Here is a 27,224-nt window from a genome sequence, read left to right as displayed (position 1 = left end):
ACCGATCAGCACCTAAAAAATGAAATGAAACCTCGTTTTAACAATTCTTGCCTTGGATCAACTTACAAATCCAACCGTTTTACTTTCATTTTTAATATACAAGCGCAGTTCCTCAAAAACGTACCTTTCAGATGCTTCATACGAGCCAAATTATCTGAAGATGGACGATCATTTTTTTTGGGTATTTGTTTAATTTTTAGACTGACTCTGGTCAAATATAAACCATAAATGATTGAATGTTTAGGATAACTTTTGACACTGCATTGGCTGATTCTCCTTATTATTATCTGCTGTGGGCTCTAATGTAATCTGAAAATGAGTTTTACCATATCTTTTAGTTATCGATATTCATATACCAGATATTTTTGACCGTGATTTTGTGTTGTATTGAAGCCTGTGATCACTAGTTGGCAGTTTGACTCTCTTGCCTACCTTTAGACAAGTATCCCTATGAAAAGTTCATGCTACAGTGATATTCTACCATGAAAGCAGTAGATAACTTGATCAATTTTAAAGTGTTGTCTCATGATGTCAAAATTTGAACATCATGATGAAGACGATTGAACCAGAACTTTCAACGGTTAATCACCTTGTTAGTGGAGCAGCATGTTATTCAGAGTAAGTACTGAAACATTGAACAATTGGACATGTGCATTCAAAAGTTTAGAGAGCGTCAACTTAAGTTCACCTGAAACATCCCTTTTTGCGAGTATACTTTTTGAGGCATAACACAATATTGTGTTGTTGTTTTGCAGCCATCCAGGACGATGAGAGGCTCTCGGCAGAGGAGATGGACGAGAGGAGGCGACAGAACATTGCCTACGTATACCTGTGTCACCTGGAGGAGGCCAAGCGGTAAGAATGGGAGCGAGCTGGCAGAAGGCTGCGGCGGCGCGGAATTAAGGGAAAACCATGAAACATAAGAGGCACACGATGACGAAAAGAACCACTTTCCCTTCGGGTTGTTTGCACTGTGGTAGAATTACAATGGCTGTGTGTGTGTGTGTGTGTTTGTCATTCAGTTCCTTTCGAGTGTTTGATTATGTAGACGTGGAGTGTCACACGACAAGTTTGCCGCTAAGGAAGTGGTAGAGAAATGAAGCGATGGAGGGAAGACGGTGAAGGGAGATGATGGAGGGAGCGAAGCGGTGTGTGATTAAATGTTTGTGCAGCACGCAGCTGTAATGAGATGACGCGGAACCGTAAGCACACGTGCGTGTGTGTGCGTGCGTGTGCGTGTGTGTGTGTGTTCTTGTACTTGCGCCATACTGAGGACCAGTGAGGGTTTTTAACCAACAAAGTGAGGAAATTTTTACGGAGTGAGGAAATTTTTGTCGGTCGTCACTTTGTTTTCATTGAAATCACTTCCTTAGGTTGCTATAACATGCTAATACTCTGTTTGTCAAAAAAATTACTTTTTTTGTCAAATTTTGGACCAAAAATTTTGGGTCCAATTTTTTTTTCAAATTTTGGACCCAAAAATTTTGCGTCAAATTGTTTTTCAAATTTTTGACCAAACATTTTGGGTCCAATTTTTTTTTTCAAATTTTGGACAAAAAAAATTTCGTCAATTTTTTTCCCAAATTTTGGACCAAACATTTTGGGTCCAATTTTTTTTTTCAAATTTTAGACCAAAAATTTTGCATAATTTTTTTTTCAAATTTTGGACCAAAAATGTTGGGTCAAATTTCTTTTCAAATTTTGGATGACAGTATAGTATGACGTTTTTGTCAAATTTTGGGTCAATTTTTTTTTCAAATTTTGGACCAAACATTTTGGGTAAAATTTTATATATAAGTAGATATTTATAAAGTGGAAATGCTGGTCCTCACTTTGTCAGCTCTTTTACCCGGTCCTCAGTATGCAGCAAGTACAAGAGTGTGTGTGTGTGTGTGTGCGTGTGCACGTGCGTGTGATTAAAAACAAGGGAGGTGCTGACTTTGTGGAAAGAGTGCCTCTCTCTCTCTTTCCACCACACCCTTATCCTCATTGATTGTTCAAATCATCAAATAGACACTTGATGATTATTTACTGATTAGTTTAGGGATATTTTTACTCAACAAAAAAAAGATATTGTGAAGAGAAGAGGACAATAAATCTGATGAAGACTCTCAGTAAAGCGGTGCCTGAAACTAAAACGAGCTAAAGCTAAAAACCCACTTCCTGCCTTGTTCAGTGGGGCATCTTTTTGAACAGGAAGTTGAACTGTGCTTCTTTTTTTCACACTCTGATTTTGTGACGACATCCTCTGATTGATTGATGCACTGGATGGATTATAATCTATGCTCAAATCCATTACGGCATGCTGTGGCTTAGTGGTGACTCAGCAAAAAAGGGGGTTTCCAATATTCCAGAACCTAAAGTTCCCAATCCTGTGGAAAAGTTTCTGGAAATTGACCAGGAATTTCAGTTTGGGACTCGATTTCCATCAGCTTATTCTCACCAGATTACTCTGTTTGACAACTGAACTTGTACTTTGGCTCAGTTAAGACCTGTTTAAATAGCCCGACATCATCTGCTTATGTCACAGGATATATAAGTTTTGTGCAGATCTTACCTGAGCTGCACTTAAAAACTGTACTCGCACACTGCTGCACTTTTACATCACTCTCCTGTGTAATTGTGGATAGGAGCGTCTGGTTTTAGAAACATGTCAAATTAGATTAGGGTTAAAACTGGAGTGAGCGTGGGATTAGGTTCTGCTCTCTGGGGGTCAGGCAGTCGACATAACGCCGGAGTGCACCTGGTTAATGGTCTTTCGGGCTGCAGTTAATCGTCAGCTATTATGATCATTGATTAATCAGTTTAAGTGTGTATTTTTTATTAATTAAAACAAGTTTCTTATGTGAATATTTTCTAGTTTCTTCGTTTGTGCCCCATAATGGTCTTTGATCAAATTATGTGTTCGACAACACCAGAATATTTTAGAGAAGCTTATAAATTCGGTAACGCTTAGATTAGGGAAAACATATTCATCATTAACATGCTTATAAGTAGCATACTAGCCCTTTATTAAGCATGTATTAACACCTTATGGTGGAAAAATCTTAATTCATGTCCGTAATAGAGGTAGAATAAGTTTATGTAGAATAAGGTGTCAATACTTGCTTAATGGTTACCAGTAAAGGGCTAGTATGCGACTTATGTACCTAGTTAATGGTGTATATGTGTTTCCTAAGCTAAAGTGTTACCAGAAATTCTTAGTGAAACAAAATTTGAGTTTCCAAAAAGGGCAGATTTTGTGATTCCTGGTTTTAATTTATAGATGCCTTACGCCTGAAGTGCTGACTCTGCGTTATCGCCTGACCAGTGATGGGATTAAGGACAATCTGATCTGCAACTTCTACAAAAAAAAAAAAAACACATATTAACATTGATTATTTTGTATTTAAATGTCACTTTAGTCACCCTGAAACTAAAACAATGACGTGCGTGTGTACGGCACGTGACGTGAACTTGCATATTTAATTTGCTCCACACCATTTTGCCCACATGGTTTGTTGTTCAAAGTCCTCCATGTTGTGAACTTAACTTTTAGTGGTGGCGTTGTCCATACACACACACACACACACACACACACATTTTCTCTAACAAGACTTTGTACCTTCACTGGAGAGTAAACAGTCGCCGGTTTAGGTTTGAAGCTCGGTTTAGGACCTTTTTAAACACAACCACTGTTGGTCTCTGTGTCCTCACTCCTAACTACAGCTGTCTTTGTGCACACGGAGCCACATGCACACAAACGCCCCAAACTCATGACCAGCGTGACTAAGCGTTCGTGACGCAACAAGAGACATTTTGTGGCCAGAAAAAAAAGTGCAGTTTATTAATAATTGTGTCGAGTGCCTTTGGTCCAGAAAGCTGTGGTTTGTTGAGTCCAGTTAGTCACACAGGTTGGACAATGACAGGAAGTGCTGCTTTAAGTGGTTGTAAACAGGACTACTAGGCTGTCCTGCTCCAGGAGACACATTGTCTTAAGTCCAGGAAGTGAAGTTTCACAGGAGAGCTGGGTTACCCTGTGCAGGATGTCACATTCCCGCCAACAACATCTATTCTTTGTAACTGTAGTCATTTTTCTGCTCACATCTGCGTTCACGCTTCATTTATAAGTTCATGTGTTATGAAACTTCATTTCTTTGACTTTGGTGTGAGCCTGAGCATATGTGATAGATAGAGCGCACCCTGTTTGTGTCTCTATCTGCTTTGTTTTGATTCGCTGCCAAATGGTTTTTTTTTCCTGGCAAGCAACTTTGTGCGTTTGTAAAAAGGTTAACTGGTGTGTCGTTCTGTTGATGCAACAATAGCATCTGCTCCTAAAACGCGGGGTGGGAGGGCGATGTGAGGAACATCTAAGCATTAGAAATGTAGAGGCTGAGGCTCTGGTAGTATTTAGGTAATTATGCATAATTGCTCTGGGAGGCCTTTAGAAGCTGTGATAAGGTGCTGAATTTACTTCGGCTTTTCATCAGTAAATACTGCATCCTTGTGTGTCAAACGATTAAAATCAACTAAATAGAGTTGTTTTTTGGGTTTTTTCAGCGTCTTAAATGGGAATATATTCTGTTTCCTTTGCTCCATATAACAAAGACAACTGAATAAAACAGGACCTTTGAGAACATCATCAATTCCAGGTTTTAGAAATACTTTTCGGACATTTTACAGAATGATAAATCGAGTAATGCAGTAAATGCGGACTGATTATAGAAATAGCTACAAAAATAAGTAAGGCTGCAATGGATTATTTTTCAAATTGTTAATCTGTCTATTATATTCTTGATTTTTGACTGATCAGTCTTTTGGTCCATAAAATGTTGATTTGTTTTCCCCAAACCTCAAAATCATGTTCTCAAATGTCTTTTTTTTGTGTCCACAAACCAAAATTGTTCAGTTTTAATTTATTTATTTTGACATATAGAGCAAAGAAACAAGAAAATATTCACATTTAAGAGGATGGAAAAAAATCAGTGAACTTGTTTTAATTCATAAAAACATTCAAACCAATAAATGAATGATCAAAATGTTAATTTAGTAATTGATTAATTGAATATTTGAGTAATTGTCGCAGCCCTAAAAACAGCTCCTATCTTTATTCTCTCTTTTTAAAAAAGCGCAGATTTGTTGCGCAGGTCTTTTTTATTTCTTACAAAATCCCCATATTGACTGTACTTGATTTAAAGTGTGTGTGTGTGTGTGTGCGTGCATGCGTGTGTGTGTGTGTTTGTCCTTTAATGTGCTGACACTCATTGGAGGCCAGCTCACCCACATGGCCATTTAATCAAGCTAAACAAGTTGTGAGTGGGCATGAATGCATGTGGGAAGCTTTTATTGTTTTTCAAGGGAGTTGCTTTTATGAAAACAATAACTGAAGCATCAACAAGCTTCAGCAGAGAGTACTATGTGCACTTTTAAAGAAGTGGGAGAACTCACTTATAGGAGAACACTGAACAAAACTGACTTGTTTTTGTTTGAATGTGGAGCCATCGGCACCGAGGTGTGACCGTAGTAATAAATATCGCGTCTCACACTTCCAGGCAGCAGGATAATGTGTAACAGATTTTCAGACCGTGATGATTCATTGTCTTCTCGAATCATTCACTCGCTCTTTGGAATGCATTTTTTTCCCCCCTTAATATCTCTGGGAATAGCCATGGCTGAGGCCGCGGCTCTAAAAGCAAATATTCCACCTTTCAGTGGGGAAATGACATCATTGTGAAAAATGTCTCAGTGTTACTTTAACATGTGCTGTGCACAGCTTTTACTCTTTCCAGACTGTGTCTGTAGCCATCTCTTGTAATGAAGTGCACCTCAAAGCTTTTATATCGGATTATTTTGCCTATTATTCCACTTAAAACTGTCAATGAAGAGTCCGTCTAACCTTCACTTTGTCCCAGAGCTCAGGCTGCAAATGTGTCCACAACCCCCTTCCTAAAGCATGCTGGGCACAGTGTAGGTGTTCCCTGTAACCACGCCAAGTTCTGTGTCAAACCAACACTTTCTTCTTCTGTTTAACCCTCAAAACCCTCGGCTAAGTGAAACCCTCTGTGGGAAAATGTTGTACTTGCTGTCTTCAGGAGGATACACTCTTAGAAATGAGGGTTCCAAAAGGGTCCTTCTACAAGAGCTGAGGTTCTACCTGGAACCATTTGCTTCTTTCCCCGAAGAAAGGGTTTTTCAAGGGTTCTTGGTAACACTTAATGGTTAAAACTCCTTTCCTGAATAAAGGGTTTTAAAAGGGTTCTTGTTGGAACCCTCCAAAACGGAAGGTTCAACCTGGAGCCAAAAAGGGTTCTCCTATGAGGACAAGCCGAAGAACCTTATATGGTTCTACTTAGCACGTTTATTTCTAAGAGTGTAGGAGAAAGAGAAGGTGAAATAAAAATAATAAGGAGAGAAAGGCAGTAACGCAACATTACAGACGCCACAACTGCCATAAAACATCAAGAACAATTGCGTGAGTGTGTACTCGGTGAATACTGTTCATCTGAAATTCTCCATCCAAGTAGTTTTGTACAACAAAACAATTAAAGTAAAGATCTGTCAATTGTTTTAGTACTTGTTTGGTCCGTTAAATGTTGTCATATGGAACAAAGAGTAGATTAATTTGTTAACTGGAGCAAAGAAATCAGAAAATATTCACATTTAAGAAGCTGAAAAATCAGAAAACTTGTTTTAATTATTGTAAAAATAAAAGTACTTGACGATTTATTAACTGTAGTAATCAATTAATATTCAGATTTTTGATTAATATACATGTCTGCAAGTTGCTCAGTTATAGTGTCTTTGATTTTGACCTCCAGGTGGATGGAGGCCTGCCTAGAAGAAGAACTGCCCGCGACCACAGAATTAGAAGAAGGACTGAGGAACGGCGTCTACCTTGGCAAACTTGCCAACTTCTTCGCCCCCAAAATGGTGGCTGTGAAAAGGATCTATGACCGAGACCAGACCCGTTATAAAGTAAGTGTCCAGAAAATTATTCCAGAAAAAAAAGTTTATGATTTCACCACTGCACAGCGGTTTGCGCCAGATCTTTCTGGTACTTGCTGACATTTGAGACAGTATTTCACACTGGAGAGGGTGAAGGTCTTACTCTGACATCCTTGACCTTTTCAGATGTCATAAGCAGTGGAAGGAGTCTAACTTTTCTCCAGTATTGTACAACAAGCTGCCTCGGTCAATGCTGCCTTCTTCTTATAACTATAGAAAAAAGACAATCCAGGCGGGGTTTAATTAACCCCACCTGGATTTATTTAGATTTTATGGCTGTAGAGTTGTCAAAAAAAAAAGTTAGATCAGTGAATTTTCTGCCTCCTTTTTCCAAGATAACTTTCACTTTCGATATCTGACAGTTATTCAACCTTTTAGAAATTTCGGTAGTGACGCACTGGTGAATCTAGTCTGTGATTGGACGGTCGTTCTGCCGTATTCCTGATGGGCCACCGTAATAACAAATATATGGATGCAAAGCCCTATTTCTCTGCTTTCCAGTATTTTTATTTTTTTATTTTCTAGATATCAAAGAGATAAAGAGTCTAGGATGTATTGACGTGAGAAGTGTGCATGCCGAGTCCTTAATCGTAGCAATAACCTGTTAATGCCTAACCTCAATCTTAACCTATCCATAATTCAAATCTCATGCCCATACTTAACCAGTTTCTTGGAAATGAGGTTCTGCCTCATCAGGACCTGTTTCAAGTTTTGGACTGCTGGTCCTGATTAGGTGTGTTTATGCCAGAAACAGAAAAAGTGCACACATGCACACAGTCATGATTGGTTGCTGTGGTAACAATGGTAGCAAAGCAACCTGCAGACTACCTGGCGCTGTACAATGTCTTCTTTTTGTTGTTGTTTTTTTAAGACAAAGTATTTCCGCACAACCAAACGTACTGTTCCTCTTGGACACTTAAGTGTCCGCGGTGCCAGGTTCTGTTGAGCCCAAGGTCGTTGTCCAGCAGATCATCACGTGTGTGTGTGTGTAAACTGCAGCCAAATCACGTTATTGTTACTGTAAATGTCTTTTACAGTTTGTGATCATTATTGACTTTTTAATCATGTGTGTTTTTGTGTTTTCTCCTCCAGAGCAGTGGACTGCACTTTAGACACACTGACAACACAGTGCAGTGGCTCAGAGCGATGGAGTCAGTGGGCCTCCCCAAGGTAAGTCCATACTCATACCCAATGTCCAGGTGATGAAAAAGGAGCGAATACAACTAAATACAACGTTTATTTCCAGTTTTACTTGAAAATATTATCTTTATTTATATATTTTATGCAATATATTATTTAAGATCTTTTTTTAAAGAGCAATGCTTCAGGACACCAGTGGTTAATTTAGATGTCTTGTAAAACCTGTCTTCCAAAGGCCATGTTGGTGTGGAACTGGTGCTTGATGCAAAACATAAACATGTCGTCCAGTGAGCTGCTTTGCATTATAGACTGTGGGTAGTGAGAGACACTGGCTGAATAACACACTTGTTTTCGCACATTATAACAAATGCATCAGTGGTTTCTCTGATTTGAGAGCGAGCGGTCAAAACAATGACCCTTGATGAATTGAGTATTTGTTTGGTCTGGAAATTATGTATTATTTTGTCCACAAACGTAAATTATTCGGTTTTAATGATTTATTTGTTGTATGGAACAAAATAACCTGAAAATATTCCCATTCAATAAGAAGAAAATCAACATTAGTTGATGATTAATATAGTAATCGATTTTATCGTCGCAGTCCTAATTAAGTGTCACCACATCATCGCCGTCAAGATGTTAACGTCCATAAAGTAAAACAACGATAAATCACCCACTTCTGACTCTGACGTAACTAAACATTTCCAACAGCTGTTTCCTGGGATTGCAATGCATCATACTGGCGTTTCTATTACAGCGTGAACCGTCGTATCATTTTGTGATGGATGATCTTGCTCCTGTTCGGTAAAGAGTGCCAAGACCCTGATAAAAGAAGAGTGACTGATACCTCTCGTGGTTTCTGATTTCAGATATTCTATCCCGAAACGACAGATGTTTACGATCGCAAAAACATGCCCAAGGTGGTGTACTGCATACACGCACTCAGGTAAGATTGAAAGATCCAAAAAAACACAGAGGGATTTTTCACCTTTTCTGAACCCTGCACACAGTTCTCCTCTTCTGACAGTAAAATTGCTCACCCATGAGTAAAAAGCTTTTGTTTGCACACTGGCAGAGCACCCAGTTATGGTGCCACACCTCAATATCAAGTGTAGTGTAACCTCACTTCAGGGAAAAGGAAAGAAAACCAGTGGACTCAACTGTTATTGTTATCACTGACCTTAAGTCTTATTGTTGTGTGACCTCTTGGGTGGATTAGAGTGTTGGATTTTGTGTGTAAATGTTGACCTGTGTTCATTTACAGTGTTTAACATAGATAAATATCCCTTTTACTCAGTAGTTACGGCAGACGATGTCAAACACTTTGACTTGTAAAGGTCATTTGTTGCCACTTCTGTCTCTCCGTACAGCTGCAGAGTGTGAGGTTACAGAATTTACACTTATATGAAATGACAAATGTATGTTTTACACCACTCTGGGGCTCAGTAATGCCCTCTTCACTTTCCATGTTCCATCCACAAATGGTTAAAATACTCTACTCTGTCTTTTGTGGCGGGTTAGAAATGCAAGTGCAATCCTTTTTTTTTTATGATTTCTGTTAAATGGGTCAAGGTTATGTTATACAGCACTGGGTAACCAGCTCTAACCTATTGTTTCCGCTAATGTCATGCGAGTTGACATGCGTTCAGGCGCAGTGCTCAAATAATTATAGTTAGTTAGTTGGAATTAAATTCATTTAAACTAGATAGATAGATAGATAGATAGATAGATAGATAGATAGATAGATAGATAGATAGATAGATAGATAGATAGATAGATAGATCATACCACAAGGCTTTGTAATGTGAACATGTATCTCGTAAAAGTTGGTTATATTGTGTCGTCGTGGTTGGCTCGAGTGTTACTACTCCTGCTCCTTGATACCTTTTAAATCCACTAAAGTCTGCTTTATCTGTCTGACCCTTTTGGTTAACCAGACACAGATTTAGGGAGTGGTTACGCAAGCCGATTGGATTGTTTTCTCTCTTGTAGTGTTTTGGTCAGGGTCCCGAGAGAATTGGTTTCCTTCCCTGCTTCTGCACACACACACACACAGACGCACACACACACACACACACGTGCTCTTCCTTCCTCATGAGTCGAGCACGGACTCCCACCAGACCTTGGTGAAATACGCTGCGTCCCCGAGCACAAACACATTGTGCACACATGGAGGCCAAAGCGGCGGATGCTTCGCCACATTCAGAATGGGAACACACGTCTAAAAGTCTCTACTGACACAGTGATGGAAATAAATGAATGTAAAACAAGAGAGATTACATAGAGTTAGTCGCACCAGGCTCGTCAGCTGATGCTCAGCAACCCCAGTGGCGTATAATCGGCCACTTTCATTAACCTCAGTCAGCTGTTGACTGCGTGAATCAGCTGCCTCGCTCTTAAAAACATTACCCCTCTCTCACCAAAGCCGTTTGGATAATTGTCTATTGCCCCCTGTGTCTCAAGGACAGAGTGCATTCCATGTTTACACACACACGCACACACAGCGCGATCAAAGGGCGGAATCGCTTTGTCTGCTCCGCTCAGAGTCGCGGTGAAGCCACACCTGCCTCTAATATCAATAATTCATCATCACAATTGGATACCTGCGGCAAGATGAAAGTTTAATGACACTTCCAGTCACCTGTTTGTCGGAATTTGTTTGCCCTGTGGCGCTGTCGCAGAGCTGTCGGCCTGTTTTTTATCTCAGCCAACACTACCCCCTGCTGGTGTTAATGGGTATTAATCATGTTCTTGAGGAGAAAAATGCAAATAAAATGTCAATCTTTTGACCCCTTTTGTGTTTCATTGCAGCTTGTACTTGTACAAACTGGGCATTGCACCACCGATTCAGGACCTACTGGGAAAAGTGGCCTTTACAGGTAAGAGCCATTGAAATATGTACAAGAATAGCACAAAAGCAGTGGATTTTAAACGGCAGAAGAAACGGTTAAGTTATTATTGCGTGGTTGTGTCATCTCCCGATGACACTACTACTAGTTTAATCAAGGATACGTGTTGCTTTAGGGAGGCTTTTTTGAAATTCTGTTGTGTAACACATCACGTTACTTATTGTCGTCTTTTAACGAGAGCGCTCTGTCTCGTCGGGATATAAATTGAGAAGCGTAAAATAATATCATGTACCCTCAAGCATGAAAGGTTTTATGAGGATTTACTCAAACATGGTCTAATATTGACATTTTTAATTATTTAATTTAATTATTATTTCAATAACATTGAATTGGAAGCTTAAGACGACACGTCATTGTCCTCACTAAGCCTCTGGGATTGTGTCATCACTCCCGTCCCATTTAAATGTCAGTATTTCTATTCGATTTATTTGTTCACTGTACAGTAATTGTACAGTGAACAAATGGATCATCCAACCACTTCAAAGTCAAAAAGCTTCATGATATTTGTTTTCATAGTATCCATGAGGCAGTATGTATGATGTCTGATGCTTATTTGCTGAGGGGTAAAACAGATAAATCAGTATATTGTCTGCAATGGCTTGTTCACTGTTATACTTTGTCACCACAACAATTGTCCCTGCCTTTGGCAAATCTCATTTCCAGAGGAAGAGATCAGCAACATGAGGAGTGAGCTGGATAAGTATGGCATTCAAATGCCGGCCTTCAGTAAGATTGGAGGAATCCTGGCCAATGAGCTCTCGGTGGATGAAGCAGCTCGTAAGTCCTTTGTTTGTTGCAGGCCACAAAAGTTGTAGTTTTCGTATCCGACATAGTTGAAAGGCTTGCAGTTTGGCCTAAAAGCTCTAAACTGTTTCTGCACACTTTGCTCCGTTTAGTACACGCCGCTGTGATCGCCATCAATGAGGCTGTTGACAGAGGTCAGGCGTCTGTGACCATGGGAGCGCTTACTAATCCCAATGCAATGCTGAAGAACATCCAGGACGACGCTTTGGCCCAGGACTACCAGGACACGCTGAGCAAGGCTAAGACCCGGAAGCAGGATCAGGCCTCTGGGCGGGTGAGAAGTCTTAAGAAGAACTTTCAGTTTCAATATTTTATTTCTTTAATTAACAGTAATATGATGATTATGACTGGGTTTTCCTATATGGAAGGCTTGATTCACATCTGTTTAACTATTTTAATAAAGCTGCTGCTGCTGCTGCAGTGTAACCTAGGCCTTAAGCCTGACCTCCACAGTTGGACCACCAACAGATTTTGTTCCTTCAATGCTGTAATGAAAGTGTAACCAAAAATGCAAAATGGATGAATGTGCTTTTCCAAACAAGTTAACAGAATGCAAAAAATGTTAACTTAAAAAAAATGGCTGTTTCTGAACAAAGTATAAGTCTGCACTGAGGTCCGAAACACTTTGCCTCCACTGACTCCACTCAGCACATTCCAGCAGCTGCAGTGTCAGCTGTACTTCAACAAACGCTGCTGCTGCTCATCATCTGGCATCTCGCCTCCCACGCTCTCCTCTCTCCACAGATACTGTAAAAACAGGAGTCGTGCTGTTTGAAATACGATTAGAATAACATGTCAAATATGCAGCCTCATTATCATCCGACTGAAGTTCAAATTAAATATGTCGCTGTGTGGATTTAATAACAAAACAAATTGTATTTGTGTTTTCTTTTTGTCTTTTGCTAGAGTTCCCCAATTGCTACTGAAGAAAGAGATGTTTATGAGGAGCTGCTCACACAGCAGGAGATCCAGGGCTGTGTTAACTTAGTCAACAGTAAGGACTTTTCCCCCCATGACCTTTTACATGCTTTCTTTTTTTCCCAGTAGTACCATGAATATATTGGACTTTTTGCTGATATATGATATGCCAGTTTGTTTATTTATTGAGTCTCTTCTGTAATGTGAATAATAGTTGTTGTAGTAGTTAAATAGTAGTTGTAATAGTAGTTTCAAAGCCAATTTTAGCCGATACTGATATCGTGCTAATAATATTGTACATCCCTGTTTAATTTCATTTAGAACTCATAGTTTCAACTGTGTTTAAAAAGGAAAAACGCTGTGTCTGTAAGTGACAATTTGTCCCGGTTCTCCTTCCCTCCAGTCCAGACGGCGATAAGGCAGGTGAATGAAGCGCTGTCGGCCCAGGACGAGGCCGCTCTGCTCACTGCTCTTAGACTTGAATCTCTTTCCCTGCTTGGTGTCCATGAGTCAAACAGCCACTGGTACCTGGAACATTTTACCACCTACTGCCAACACAAGTCCAAGGTAAAGTGACTCGCGCGTGTTTGCTCAGCTGCTGCTGGAGCCAGAGTGCCCATGTTTTCTTTTCTTTTTTAGTGGGGGGAAAAAAAGCAATTCTTGGTGTTAAAACATGCTGAATAATAATCTTGCTGCAGGATGTCGGGAGAGCAGTGATGACGGACAAAGAGGAGATCCAGAAAGTCATCAGCTCTTGCAACGACATTGCCGAGGCTGAAAAACGAAGTAAGAACCTACTTTATGTTCAGTATTATTGAGTAAAACCACAGCTTTTGTATCAAAGAATGTTTGTCACTGTGCCTGACTACCTGTGAAAAATGTCTCAACCAGAACTTGAAGCGGTTGCTGCCGTTAATGCCGCTATACGTCGCGGCAACGCAGTGGAGACGGCAGAGGAGCTGATGAACCCTGAGGCGCAACTGCCCATTGTCTATCAAACTGCTGCCAACCTCTATCAGGCTGAGCTTTTCAGTCTGCAGCTGCAAGGTGGACGGGTGAGACATTTATGTTTCATATTCTGATATATGATGGTACATGGAGGTTTTTGCTTGACAAATGTCACATTCGACACAGTCTGGCCTGAGCCACGAAGAGCTGAGCGTCGCCGTGGAGATGCTGTCCGCCGTAGCCGTGCTCAACGAAGTGCTGGACACCAAAGACCCGCAGGCTGTGATTGAGCAGCTGTCCGACTCTCCTCTGGGCTTCACCAACATGGACCAAGACAACCTCAACAGGTAAAGATGGCCGCCGGACATCGCTTTGGATTTATCAGTGACGGAGCGTAAAAAAGAAGGTCTCGGAGGTGTTGTGCGCTGACTCGTATTGTTTTGACTCCTCGCTCGTTCAGATATGCTGACACACTTGTCAAACTGCGAGCCGAGTCCCTTGCCCAGGGCCAAGAGTTCCTCACCTGGAACGATGTTCAGAAGTGCATCGACACGGTCAACGTTCAGGTCCACGAAGAGCACGAACGTAAGGAAGTTTCTGTTTTTTTTCGTAAATCAAAGCATCTGTACTGTTAATAAAATGTATAAATAGAGGATGTTTGACCTCCTCGTCACCTCCAGGCATCATAGCCATCGCCGAGATCAATGAGGCGCTAAACTCGGGTGATCATCATCAGACTCTCGCGGCGCTGCTCCTCCCTACAGCCAAGTTGACTGGGGTGAACCCAGCCACAGCCAAACACTACCACGACCTCCTACAATACACGAAGCAACTGCTCTGCCAGGTAATTCAACACACGTTTTATTTCGGTCGAACAAATTGCAAATTTGCATTCACAGAATGCAAAATATGCACAAGTTTTATGGCTGAATAAACACTTTATAACCACACACTATACTTTAATACTGAGTAGTTTTTATTATAGTCACACAGCAGCCATTTATCCCTCTAGTTACTATGATTGTTTGTCTATTTTCATTTAAATTGGACCTCTAGAAATGCAAAATAGAGGATAGAGTGCAGTCATAATAGAGTGATTCTGATACTTTCACATACTTGTTCAGCATCTTTCAACGTCTAGGAGGCAACATTTATAATGTTTGCAGGTTCAGGCTTCCCTTTTGGCAAATGTTTAAAAGTCCTTGAGCAAGCATGTCCATAGAATATAAGATCCTATTTGTGTTTGTTGTAGCTCTGATATAAACTGTTGCATTCAGCTGCTGAAGTCAGTTTCCAGCCTGAACTTTAACATCCTTCTGACTTGAGCTTCCCCGCTGTGTCCAAACAATGGTCCGAGGACGTGTTGTTAGTTTTTTCTGCACGCACACATCCAGCCTCATGTCGTAAGCGCTGGTCGCCGAGATGTTTCAGGGAAGGAAATGAACTGCAGCTCTGAAGTGGGCGTCTTGGAAATGAGCAAACACAGGAAGGGATCCAGACAGCTGTGGAAGCAGCAGAGACACACTGCCACCCTGTAGTATCCGTACAGTCCGTCGTCGCCGCTGGAGAACACGCGGATGTAGTGGGCGATGTGCAGGATCCCGCTGGGCAAGAAGCACACCACAAAGATGACAAAGACCAGCGTGGTGACCCTGATGAAAGCTCTCCAGTCACAGCCAGACTGACCCAGGTGGTGGACCACCACCACATGAGCATAGATACAAACCAGGAAGGGCACGATAAAGCCCAGGCAAACCAGTATCAGTCTGTGCAGCATCAACAGGGAGTATGTGTGTTCTTCCAGTGGCAGCACATCATGACAGGTCGTAATTCCCAGCAGGGGAACCTGGTAGCTCTGCCTCACCAGAAGCTCTGGAACCACAGCAGCACCAAACAGGAACCACACGACCAAGCATGTCCCCGCTGTCAGCATAGTCTTCGTCAGCCTGCGGTACAGAAACGGCCTGACCACAGCCAGGTAGCGCTTCAGGCTAATGCACGCTATCGTTTGAGCCGAACAGTAAACGTTGCCGTAAAACAGGGCCGTCATAAGGCGGCAGGACATTTCCCCAAATATCCAGTTGTTGCCATTGAAGTGGTAGTGAACGCGCAGCGCCAAGGAGAGCAGCAGTAGCAGGTCGGACAAGGCCAGGTTCAGGTACAGAATCACAGTGGACATGGACTTGGCTCGGAGTTTGACTCTGAGGAATCCCAGGATGTACGCGTTGGAGGGGATGCCCACCAGCATGGCCAGGATGTATGCTGAAGGTATGACCCAGGTGCTGAGGATCCCTGTGGTGTACGCCGTCACCGGGTCCTCTGGGTTCACATAGAGCCAAGGGTTCCCACTGGGATGGAGATGAGCCTGCAGCTTGTTTGTGTGATTGTGTTTGGACGTCCACCCTTTGAAGGTTTTTGGTATCAGAGCAGTTGGAATGTTGGTTTTGGCCTTGGTTGTGTTTACTAGACGTGGGTAGAAAAAACGACATCATGTTTATGGCTTTAATGCAAGAAGAAAACAGGCATTTAAGTCATAGATTATACATTATTTCATTTATTTTCAGATTGAGGATTTGTATCAGATACACTACTGTTCAAAAGTTTGGGGTCACTTAGAAATGTCCTTATTTTTGATGGAAAAACACTTTTTTTCAATGCATATATCATGAAATGAATCAGAAATACACTCTATACATTGTTAATGTGGTAAACGACTGTTCTAGCTGCAAACATCTGGTTTTTAATGGAACATGAACAGGTGTATAGAGGCCCATTTCCAGTGTTCTAATGGTACATTGTGTTTGCTAATCGCGTTAGAAAGCTATTGGTTGAATAAAAAACCCTTTTGCTATTATGTTAGCACAGCTGAAAACAGTCTTGCTGGTTCTTTGACCAAAGCAAAGTTATTGTTAATCTTGTCAATGTCTTGACTATATTTTCTATTCATTCTGCAACTCTTTTAATTAATAAAAGTGTGTTTTAATGGAAAACACCAAATAATTGTATAGGTGACCCCAAACTTTTGAACAGTAGTGTATGTATTAGTACTAAAATATCCCAAAAACACACACTTGCTTCAAAAAGTGTTTTAAACTTACCGTCATGCTGAATGGTCTGCACCGCCATGAGACAAAGAAGTAATCCTGACACAAGGTCGGCCATGTTCAAAGCTTCCGTCCTGGTGTTCTGTGAACGTTTCCACTGGCGAAATGTGCTGATTTAACATATCTTCAGCGTGTAACCTGTTAGAAATGATGACTGCAGTGCGCGCTCTTCTCCTCCTCGAGCTCGGTTCCCCACTACTGTATGTGATAATGTTTGCGCCTGTTTGTATGGTGCTGCAGGGAGCATGTTTCCTATCTGCCTACGTCAGTAACTGCCCACTGACTCACTGGGGGTGGACGGGACACTCCCAGCACTTCACAAACCGCTGAACAATTGAAACGTTTGTCTGCGTTTGTGGAGTCTCAAAGCTGCAAATTAGACACATTGCTTTTACAGTGTTACAGGGTTTTTGAGGAGATCTGTCTGAAAATGTAGGCTACTCTTTTACCACTATCACATTATACAGCAGTTAGATCTTATTTGATTTAGAACGTGCTTTGTTTGGCTTCAGTTTAGATGGAAACAATGCACTTGATGCACAAAACTTTGCAACTTACATATATATATATATATATATACATACATATATATACATACACATATAAATGTATATATATGTATATATATGTATATATATACATGTATATATATGTATATATATACATATATATATATGTATATATATATACATATATATATGAAGCTACTCTCACTCTGCTTCGGCTGTTTTAATGATGACTTCCTTCCCCTCGGTCCCCAGCAGAGTACTCGCCTAAAATTAGGCTGAATAAACATTCGTTTGCCTTTGTTGTGATGCACACTGTACACTGGGGGGATATGGTAAATGTTTGTTCTTTCTTTTTTCCCCCCTTTCCGTAGTTTTTACAACTGGACACAGGGGAAACGGTACTGCTTACGATTTGCCGTTGCTCTAATGCTACTGTGAAACTTTGCTGCTGTAGAGCTGTAGAAAAATGCACAATCCTAACTTGATAAATGTACACAATATACATCCAAGAACCATTTTTAAAATGTCCTTAATCTGATGTCAAGTTAGTATTGTGCTGCTTGTGCATGAAGGATTTCTTCGAGTATTAGTTCTCCTCTCTAAATGGTGGATAAATGACCTTTTTTTTTTGTCGTTTTGTCGAGTGCAGAACTCTGGAGATGAGTCTGCAGTTCTGTGGCTGGACCAGATTCAAGAGGCCGTACTCGCAGCCAACCAGGATGAAGAGGAGGCTCTCGCATGTACGCACGCACCCAAGTTCACTATTTTGCTATTTACTTACTCGGCACAAATTCACTGTTCCTTACGTTCAATCTCGTTTGTTTCGCCAGTGGCAGCAGCCGTAGCTGATATTAATAAGACGGTGTCAGACGGAGACTCCCAGAATACACTGAAGGCTCTGCAGGCTCCCAGCGCAGCATTGAGAGCGGTGCTGCCCGAATGTGCTGACACGTACCAGGAAGAACTGGGCCAGAGACAAGCCAGCGGCGCTGCTGAAGGTAATTGAATTCATGCATCACCTAAAATGGATGCTCCGACACCTTCATAGTGAGAGAGTTAATTTGTTTTTGTCCAGAGTTGGTCTTCTACAAAATGTTTCTGCTTTTCCTCCAGGCAAGATAGATAGTGAGTGGGTAAAACACGTCATGAAGGACAGATATGACTACTACTATAACTTGGAGACTGGACAGGGCACGTGGGAAGAGCCTGAAGGATTTGAACAAAGGGATAGCCAGCTCAGCAAAGAGGAAATCCAGGTATTCTGTCCCACAGTGTTTTTGTAGTGTTTAAAAGTGTATGAATTGGAGTTAAACCTTAAAAAATGACTTTTCTTCTTCCCCTCAGACTGCCGTCAGCTCCGTGACGGCAGAATATCACAGGGAGCAGTTATGGTTGGCCAACGAGTCCTTTGTGACCCAGCTGCAGGCCAGGGTCAGAGGTTACCTGGTCAGGAAAAAGCACGCCCAGAGAATGGAGTATCTACACCAACAAGAGCCACACGTTGTCAAATTACAGGTAGTTTGTGGGCGCCACTGTGAACTAACGTGGGATAGCGATGGAAGTTACACTCTTATGTTTAATAAGCCATGTTTTCTGATTCAAATCTTCTATGTTTTTTCTTGCAGGCTTGCTGGAAGGGTTACAAACAAAGGAAAGCGTACAACGACAGAAAGAATTTGCTACAGAAAAATGTTGCTTCTGTTGTGAAGGTAGAGAAATATCCTTAAATAACTAAAATAATCATGGTAGCGATGAGCTTTTCCTACGTATTTAACTGTATGTGCATAATTTGACACTTAAAAATTAACATAAATCTGATGTGTAGATCCAGTCTGTGGTGAAAATGTGGAAAGCCAAGCGTAAATACAATCAGAGGCTGCAGTTCTTTAAAGAGCATGTGAGTATGACTTCAGTCAGTCGGCGTCAGTTTTTGGATTTAGTTTGTTCCAGGTTTTTAAATCTCAATTGTTGTTGTTATTTTGTGTTTTTAGGAAAAAGAAATTGTGAAGATCCAGGCTTTTCTAAAGGCCAACAAAGCCAGAGACGATTACAGAACCCTAAGTGAGTCAAAAAGGCATTTAATGTTCCTGCTGAGAAACTGAGCTACACTGAAATGACTTAAATTAGCATCACTTAACTATATTAGTATTTAGATGATGTGTACTAAACTTTGAATTTTCTTTAAGCTGGGGCCAAGGATCCTCCTCTGTCAGTGGTGCGAAAGTTTGTCCACTTGCTGGAGCAGAGTTCTCTGGATCTGCAGGAAGAGCAAGAAGTGACGCGGTTCCGGGAGGAAGTGGTCACCAAGATCCGCTCCAATCAGCAGATGGAGAAAGACCTGAACCTGATGGACATCAAGATTGGACTGCTCGTGAAGAACAGGATCACGCTGCAGGTTGGTGACTTTTTACGTTAATGTGTTACTATTGTGTTATTTTTGTAACAGCTGTTCATATACTTAAACTGCGCGTGTTTCTTTCAAAAGGACGTCGTGTCCCATAGTAAGAAAATGAAGAACAAGAAGAGTAAAGCGAGTAAAGATGACCTGACTGCAGGAGAAAAACTGGGTATTAAAGGCCTTAGTAAAGGGAAAAGAAGAAAACTGGAAGCCTACCAACATCTCTTTTACCTGCTACAGGTATTACAGAAAACATGTTTCACTAAAATCATACTTAAAGGGTTTAATAAAAGTCCAGTTATGTACATGTAAAATACTCCTTGTTTTCTCTTTCAGACTAATCCATCATATCTGGCCAAGCTAATCTTCCAGATGCCCCAAAATAAGTCTACTAAATTCATGGACACGGTGATCTTCACGCTGTATAACTACGCTTCCAACCAGAGAGAGGAGTGCTTACTGCTCAAACTCTTCAAGACCGCCTTAGAGGAGGAAATCGAGTGAGTGCTGTGACACTACTTTTGTGCCATTTTTTGTGTTTTTGTGAACACTAACTGATGTCTCGTCTTCAGTTCTAAAGTGGACCAGATCCAGGATATAGTCACCGGGAATCCCACCGTCATCAAGATGGTCGTGAGCTTTAACAGAGGTGCTCGAGGCCACAACGCGCTGAGGCAGCTTCTGGCCCCTGTGGTTAAAGACCTCATCGAGGACAAGAACTTAGGCATCAACACCAACCCTGTGGACGTGTACAAAGCCTGGGTGAACCAGCTGGAGACGGCCACTGGAGAGGCCAGGTGGGGACAATGACTTGTGTATTTTTTTTGAACGTAGATAAGTGTGTAGTTATAATAAATGTTTGTCTTCCCCTCAGTAAGCTGCCGTATGAAGTGACGCCCGAGCAGGCCATGTCACATGAGGAAGTACGCACCAGGCTGGAGGCGTCCAGTCTGGCACTGCGCTCTGCTACAGATAAAGTCCTCAACTCCATTGTCTCCTCGCTGGATAACATCCCGTAAGTTTGGGGGGGTCTGTGAAACGTCTACTGAATGTTTGCTGTGACAGTTTTGTTTTTCACTGTTTGGTCGAGTGTGTTGACATGGCATGATTTTTATTTATTTACCAGTTTCATTTTGTAAGTGCTTTTACTTCCATCTCCAAACCAATCCAACTTTATTTATAAAGCACTTTAAAAACAACAGCTGAAACAAAGTGCTGTACATCAGAGATAAATAAATAAATAATACAAATAAATCATACAAATGTGTGACCGAATAGACCTAAGAACAAACAATAAAAAAATAATAATAACTTGACTTTACAATAATAATAACTTGACTTTAATATTTAATTGAAAATGTTTAATCCAAAACCCAGTACCATACTCTTATGGTGGTTTTGGGATAAAAGCACACACACATGCATATTATTCTTCAAAATAAATGAATATAGAAGTTATAAATGAATGTAAAAAAATATTCAATTAGATTTTATTTAACAAAGCAACGTGTTCAAAGTGCAGTTTATTTGTTTACCTTAAATCTAAGGTGTTTCTGTGAGGAAAACCCATGAAAAAACAAATTACACATCTTATTACTTAACTTTTTCTAAGTGTTTTTGTTCTAATTTTACAGTATTATTTCAACAATAATAATGAGAGCAGTGTCCAGTGTACTAGAGCTAGACAAAATAGATATGATGATACGCTGTGGCGTGTGTAATTTACCTCTCGTTCTTGTTGTTTAGGGTTCAGCTTTGCCTGTTAGCTCATGGTTATTAGCAGAGAATCATCACTGTGGTTAGAAGACGTGATCTATGTCGTCCAAAACAATAACACAGCTGTGCTTTCTGCAACATGAACCAAGTAAACCTTTATGAACCAAAACTGAAGCAAATTATTCATATTTTTTATTTAGTTTTTACCACTAGATGGTGATGTTTGATTATTCACGTGGCCCGGAAAGCGACTGAAACACATCAGTAATTACAGTTGCTAATTCAAGTGCTTTTTTCCTGCCATTTAGGTCCACTCTGTCATTTGTCATATACAGTCACACGAATGCATGTTGTTTTGTTCACGTCCCATCCCATCAATGCTTTTTTTGTTTGTTTGTTTGTTTTGCATGTAGTTATGGCATGAGATACATAGCAAAAGTTCTGAAGAACACCCTCCATGAAAAGTTTCCAGACGCCTCAGAAGACGAGCTGATGAAGGTAAACATGTACACATACGAGTTCCAGATTGTTTGTTTGTGCCTCATATCTGATTGTTTTTGAGAGCTGTGGACATAGAAATGCAATTAATTCTCATTTCTGTTTCTTAAATCGGGTTTGTGTCACTTCTTAGATCAAATATACATCTGTTTTATCAGAATCCATGCTGCTTTTTGCCTTTATAGATACAATTATGAAATGTCCCCATGTGGGGGATCAGTAAAGGTTAATCTTATTAAATGTCTCCCAACTTCAGATTTGTTCTGAATCATGACTGTAGTGAATCAGATTTGAATGGACTTTGACAGATATTATGTTATTCTCTTCTTAGATCGTAGGAAACCTGCTGTACTACCGCTACATGAACCCGCCCATCATCGCGCCCGACGGCTTCGACATCATCGACATGTCGGCGGGGGGGCAGCTCCACCCGGACCAGCGTCGCAACCTGGGCTCCGTGGCCAAGATGCTCCAGCACGCCGCCGCCAATAAGCTGTTTGAGGGCGAGAACGCACACATGACGCCGATGAACAACTACATTTCTCAGACGTACGAGAAGTTTAGGTGAGAAAATGAAAAATTGTGCTTTTAGTGAAGTGTTCTGTATAAACGTCTCTGGTTGTGTGGATTTCATGAACGCTAAAGTTTGTAGAGAAAGAGGAAATGCTCCTTTCAATAACAAAGACAGGGGATTAACCAAGGACCGAAGCAGCAGCAGCAGCAGCAGCAAAGGAAGAGGCTACTCCATCAGCACAAAAACATGTGGTGAACTTCACTCCAGAGGGGCTAAAGCTAGCTTGAAGGCTAGCATGAGCACGATGAAAAAGAATTGGTTCTGAACCAGAAAAGTTGGTTCTCAGCTGGAACCAAAAAATACTGGTTCCTCCTCGTCATCAGTGGGCGTGTCATATTCTGGGTTGTGACGCACTAAAAGTCTTCTTCTTACCTACCTTCTGACCTACGTTACTGTGATATTGAAATCCACATAAATCTTAATCCACTTTGCTGGATTAAGTGTGTGGGAGCAACTTCTCTATATATGACAAAGTAGAAATCAGGAGCAACAACAATTAAGTATTCAGATCAAAAGACTGGATTTATTTTCTGTCTGTTTTTGTTTTTCTTTCAGGGCTTTTTTCCAGTCGGCGTGCGACGTTCCCGAACCCGAGGAGAAGTTTAACATTGACGAATACTCAGACATGGTGACCTTGAGCAAACCTATCATCTACATCTCGATAGAGGAGATCATCAACACTCACTCGGTATATCCAAGCAAAATTAATTGTCTATAGTGTGCAGGGGATTATTGATGTGATCTAATGGTGAGACTGCAGCTGTGTCAGAGAACTACTATCTCCACTCTCGAGCACTCGGCATCAGTGCTTTTTTCCTTCTTCTTATACGGATGTAGCCGTTGTTTGTTTGTATATAAATATAAATACTTCAAAATACTGGTTTATCCATTAGGGCTGCTGTAGAAACATGAGTAAAATCCACTGAAACAAGGCTCCTAAACGAGATATAAAAGACTTATTATACATACAAATTAATATACTATATGTATATAAATCCTTTTAAATGTTACACTCTGTAAGTATTAAGTCTAATCATGTGTGTGTGTTTGTTCAGTTGCTGTTGGAACATCTGGAGGCCATCTCTCCAGACCACAATGACTTGCTGCATGAGCTGCTGCAGGACCTGGGAGACGTGCCGGACGTCGAGTCTCTCTTTGGTACCGTCACACTTTCATAGTCATTATTATTATTACTACATGCTACAGTGTGTTTGACTTGAAGTGTTTTACCGGTGTCAGGTGAAGGAGCGGTGGACCCAAGTGACCCGAACCGAGAGAGCGCTCTGCACCAGCTGGCAAAGACGGAGATCTCCCTCACGCTGACCAGCAAGTTTGAGCTGCTGGAAGGAGACGACAAGGACCTGAAGACGCTCATGACGAAGTAAGTTTGGAGTTTGAGGCAAAATACTTAATCGTCAGGCAATGGATCCACACTGTAAACGCTGTGTGATGCACTTTATTTAACCTTTCCCCCCACACACACACACACACACACACACACACGTGTGTGTTTTTTATGGCACATCACTCAGTTGCTTGTCTTTGTTATCTTTCCTGCTCGTCTATTGTTTCCTGTCCAAAAAGGAAGGGGGTTGGCGGGCTAGGGTTATCTGTCCCATAAACATGTATCCGTCTGCATCACTTTCTTAAAAGGGACCAAGAGCTGCTGTTACTTCATTTACCAAATTTAAATGTGACCAGTATTACATAACCTTCTCATTTGGGGTGGGGGAAAAATCGATACAGTGAAATATCGCAATATTTTCCGTTACAATATCGCTTTTGAGACGCCAAGTATCGGTTCCTTCTATTTTTCTTTTTAACTGATGTTACAAATAAACATTACACTTTTTTTGTGGATAAGCATAAACCAAAACAATTGACGTTTCAGTCCACTAGATGGTGCCAAGAGTGTTGTGAGTGTATCACGATATATGAATTTTCAAATAATCGCAATATCGTGATAATATTGTAACTAAAATTATATATTTGTGTGTGTTTGTGTTTATCAGGACGAAAAAGCTAATTGTGGATGTGATTCGGATTCAACCTGGAGAGACTTTACCCGAAATTCTTGAGACCCCAGCAACTGCACCACAGGTAAAAAAGACGATATCTGCAATAAATGATGTTGTTAATTTATTCTGCTTTGTTCTGCTGCTTCTAAAAAAATTACTTCTCTCCTATTGAAGGAGTCGGAGCATGTCAAGATTGTGGAGTGGCGAGCGGTCCAGGACGCTCAGACGCCGGAGGGTCTGAAGAGCAACCCGGGGGTTCTGGAGGACAGCCAGCTGCCTCTGGAGCAGAAGAAGAGGAAGATCCTGAGGAACCTGAGGAACCTGGAGCAGGCCGGCCTCGCCGAGGCCACCAACAAATACCAGGACCTCATCAACGACATATCCAAGGTTTATACGCAGCTCTTCATTCGTTTACACGGGCATAATGTTAACGTGTGAGCACCGTTGTAAAACTTTACACTTTAATTGACAGGACATCCGCTACCAGAGACGCTACAGACAGAGGAGGAAGGCCGAGCTCGTGAAGCTCCAGCAGACGCTGACGGCGCTCAACGCCAAGACGGCGTTCCACCAGGATCAGATGAACTATTACGACACTTACATCAAGACCTGCCTGGATAACCTCAACAGGAAGTGAGTGGCGCGCGGTTAAGGTGAAGAATTTAGACGTTTTATGGATATGTGCTGAGATGTCTCCGTCTCTCGCAGGAACTCTCGCAGATCGATAAAACTGGACAGCAAAGGAGAAGAGAAGGGCAGCAAGAAGTGGAAGCCTCAGTCTCTGAAGTACACAGCAGCGAGGCTGCATGAGAAGGGAGTCGTTTTGGAGATAGAAGGCCTTCAGACAAACCAGTGAGTAGAGAACTCGTCACTTAATATCAAGTTATGAGTTATTTTGCATCGTATGTTATAGACTATTTATCGTTCCATATCAAAACAAACACTTTTATTTTGAAATTGTGTGAAATATCATCATAAGTATGATTATTTCAATGTCCTTTTCTCAAAAACTTGGATAATAATAACCACCATAATTAATATAACTGGTAAAACCTGTGTTTGTACAACTTTTTCATGTTGTTCATTTATTCATTTACTCTGAGAAAGGTCTATTATGCCAGGTTTATTCAGCATCACATGCTGTAGAAGTTAGTTGACAGTTTTCTAAATTATAAGAACAACTTTCAGTAAAAAGGGGTTGCAAAATATTCAAAATAGGAAACTTTCCATGGGAGTTATGTGAATTAATGAGAATTTACTGGGGATTTTGGATAATTTAAAGAAACTGCACGGAAATATGATTTTTCTGGGCTTTTTATGGCCTATAGGAAAGTTGTACAAAAATAAAACTCTGTGAAATAAAAAATATAGAATACAAACATCTATAAATACTTATATATATATCAATGTCTCGAGGTGTCCTGTGAACAGTTTTACACACGTCTCTTTGACTATTGTGGTCTATGGGAAAATTGCTTTTTGAGTATTTTTAGTTGCAGTACCACGAGTGGCCACTGGAAAAAAAATTAGCTGCAAGCCAGAGGGGGGGAGGTGTCTGTGATTGTCAGGAAATAGCATTGATTATGCTACAACTCAAATTATGCTACAATTTTGACTTGTATTACTTATCAACTATAATTTATTCCCGTAGATTCCCATGGAAAGTTTCCACTTTTTAAATTCCTGGTATTTTGGCATATTATTTTGAAACATTTATTCACGATAAAGGCACAATTCAACTCAAATCTGCCAACACAGGGGAAAAATGAGCTGAAATGGACGGAAATTTACAAAGAAAAGTCTTAATAATGACTTTGTTTTTCCCGTCTTTGTGCTGTGTTATCATTTTTTTTCTTCCACTAATCCGCGTGTTATCATCTCTCAGGTTTAAAAATGTCATGTTTGACATTTCTCCCTCTGAGGAAGTCGGGGACTTTGAGGTAAAGGCGAAGTTTATGGGAGTGGAAATGGAAAAGGTCCAGCTTCATTTCCAGGTAAATGTTTCGCACACTTTTCCACGAATAGAGAGATGGTTTTTTTTCCCACATTTTCCTGTTGTGGAGAGAATCATATTTCCCAGCTCAGTGATGAGTCTGTGCTTTTTCTTTACTGATCATGAGGATAATATGTGGAACTGTGTGCTTTCAGGACCTTCTGCAGCTGCAGTACGAAGGTGTGGCCGTGATGAAGATGTTCGACAAAGCCAAAGTGAATGTCAACTTGCTCATTTTTCTCCTTAACAAGAAATTTTATGGAAAATAAAAAACATAAGAAAGCAGCAGGAGTCGAGGAGGAAACAGACTGTGCCTTCTGACAGATATCAATTCAGGAGAGAGAGAGGTTTATGTTGTTTATGTGTTTCATTTAATTATGATTTCATGGATCAGCCCCCGAAAAAATCTATTGTCTCTATTGTCCACTGTGTTATGTCCAGTCTGTATTTTTCTATGTGGTTGATTGTAAAATGTAAAGTGATTTTTAAGAATTAAATGTTAATGTTATTCATATTATCTTTGTAAAAGATGCTAAAAAAAACAAACAGAAAAACACATTTGATGGGAATTGACATGCTCTCTATGAACTACTGTAGTTTACCCGTGCCTTTTTAATTACTGCTTTAAAGAAACATGTTTTAATAAATAAAACATTTAAACTTTTTAAAAGTTGCATGAATTGATGTATTTTTTTTTTTAACAATTTGAAT

General features: G+C 40.7%; 2 protein-coding genes across 2 annotated transcripts; one reads left to right on the top strand and one right to left on the bottom strand.

Annotated features, from left to right (window-relative positions):
* The first annotated feature begins 769 nt into the window (after window positions 1-769).
* iqgap2 (IQ motif containing GTPase activating protein 2) lies at window positions 770-27,123 on the top strand. The gene is made up of 37 exons (XM_083904705.1): window positions 770-855; window positions 6,798-6,954; window positions 8,077-8,154; window positions 8,994-9,070; window positions 10,936-11,003; window positions 11,697-11,810; window positions 11,930-12,111; window positions 12,744-12,831; window positions 13,159-13,322; window positions 13,454-13,541; window positions 13,647-13,810; window positions 13,890-14,050; window positions 14,164-14,288; window positions 14,384-14,547; window positions 17,966-18,056; window positions 18,147-18,314; window positions 18,430-18,572; window positions 18,661-18,831; window positions 18,942-19,025; window positions 19,142-19,213; window positions 19,308-19,377; window positions 19,503-19,711; window positions 19,802-19,954; window positions 20,051-20,214; window positions 20,287-20,511; window positions 20,589-20,729; window positions 21,844-21,928; window positions 22,260-22,492; window positions 23,058-23,190; window positions 23,558-23,660; window positions 23,742-23,883; window positions 24,515-24,602; window positions 24,695-24,907; window positions 24,993-25,153; window positions 25,229-25,372; window positions 26,406-26,514; window positions 26,669-27,123. The coding sequence occupies exons 1-37, from the start codon at window positions 791-793 to the stop codon at window positions 26,780-26,782; spliced, it is 4,911 nt and encodes a 1,636-aa protein (XP_083760831.1). The 5' UTR covers window positions 770-790; the 3' UTR covers window positions 26,783-27,123.
* f2rl2 (coagulation factor II (thrombin) receptor-like 2) lies at window positions 15,100-16,867 on the bottom strand (the record flags this gene model as incomplete). Its single annotated transcript, XM_083905084.1, has 2 exons — window positions 16,802-16,867; window positions 15,100-16,166 (listed from the first exon to the last, which is right to left on the bottom strand). Exons 1-2 carry the CDS (start codon window positions 16,863-16,865, stop codon window positions 15,100-15,102), a joined length of 1,131 nt encoding a protein of 376 aa, XP_083761210.1. The 5' UTR covers window positions 16,866-16,867.
* Window positions 27,124-27,224: the final 101 nt, after the last annotated feature.

The sequence above is a fragment of the Microchirus variegatus genome, assembly GCF_963457635.1.
Source record: "Microchirus variegatus genome assembly, chromosome: 18".
Lineage (NCBI taxonomy): Eukaryota > Metazoa > Chordata > Actinopteri > Pleuronectiformes > Soleidae > Microchirus > Microchirus variegatus.
The sequence above is the reverse complement of the archived record's forward strand: the minus strand, read 5'-3'. Positions and strand labels throughout refer to the sequence as shown.

Excerpts from the sequence above, each read along its gene's own strand:
- iqgap2 (XM_083904705.1), top strand. The coding sequence starts at position 791 with ATGGACGAGAGGAGGCGACAGAACATTGCCTACGTATACCTGTGTCAC. Across the intron at positions 11,004-11,696 it reads GGGAAAAGTGGCCTTTACAG|AGGAAGAGATCAGCAACATG; the intron begins GTAAGAGCCATT and ends TCTCATTTCCAG. Across the intron at positions 24,908-24,992 it reads TCATCAACGACATATCCAAG|GACATCCGCTACCAGAGACG; the intron begins GTTTATACGCAG and ends TTTAATTGACAG.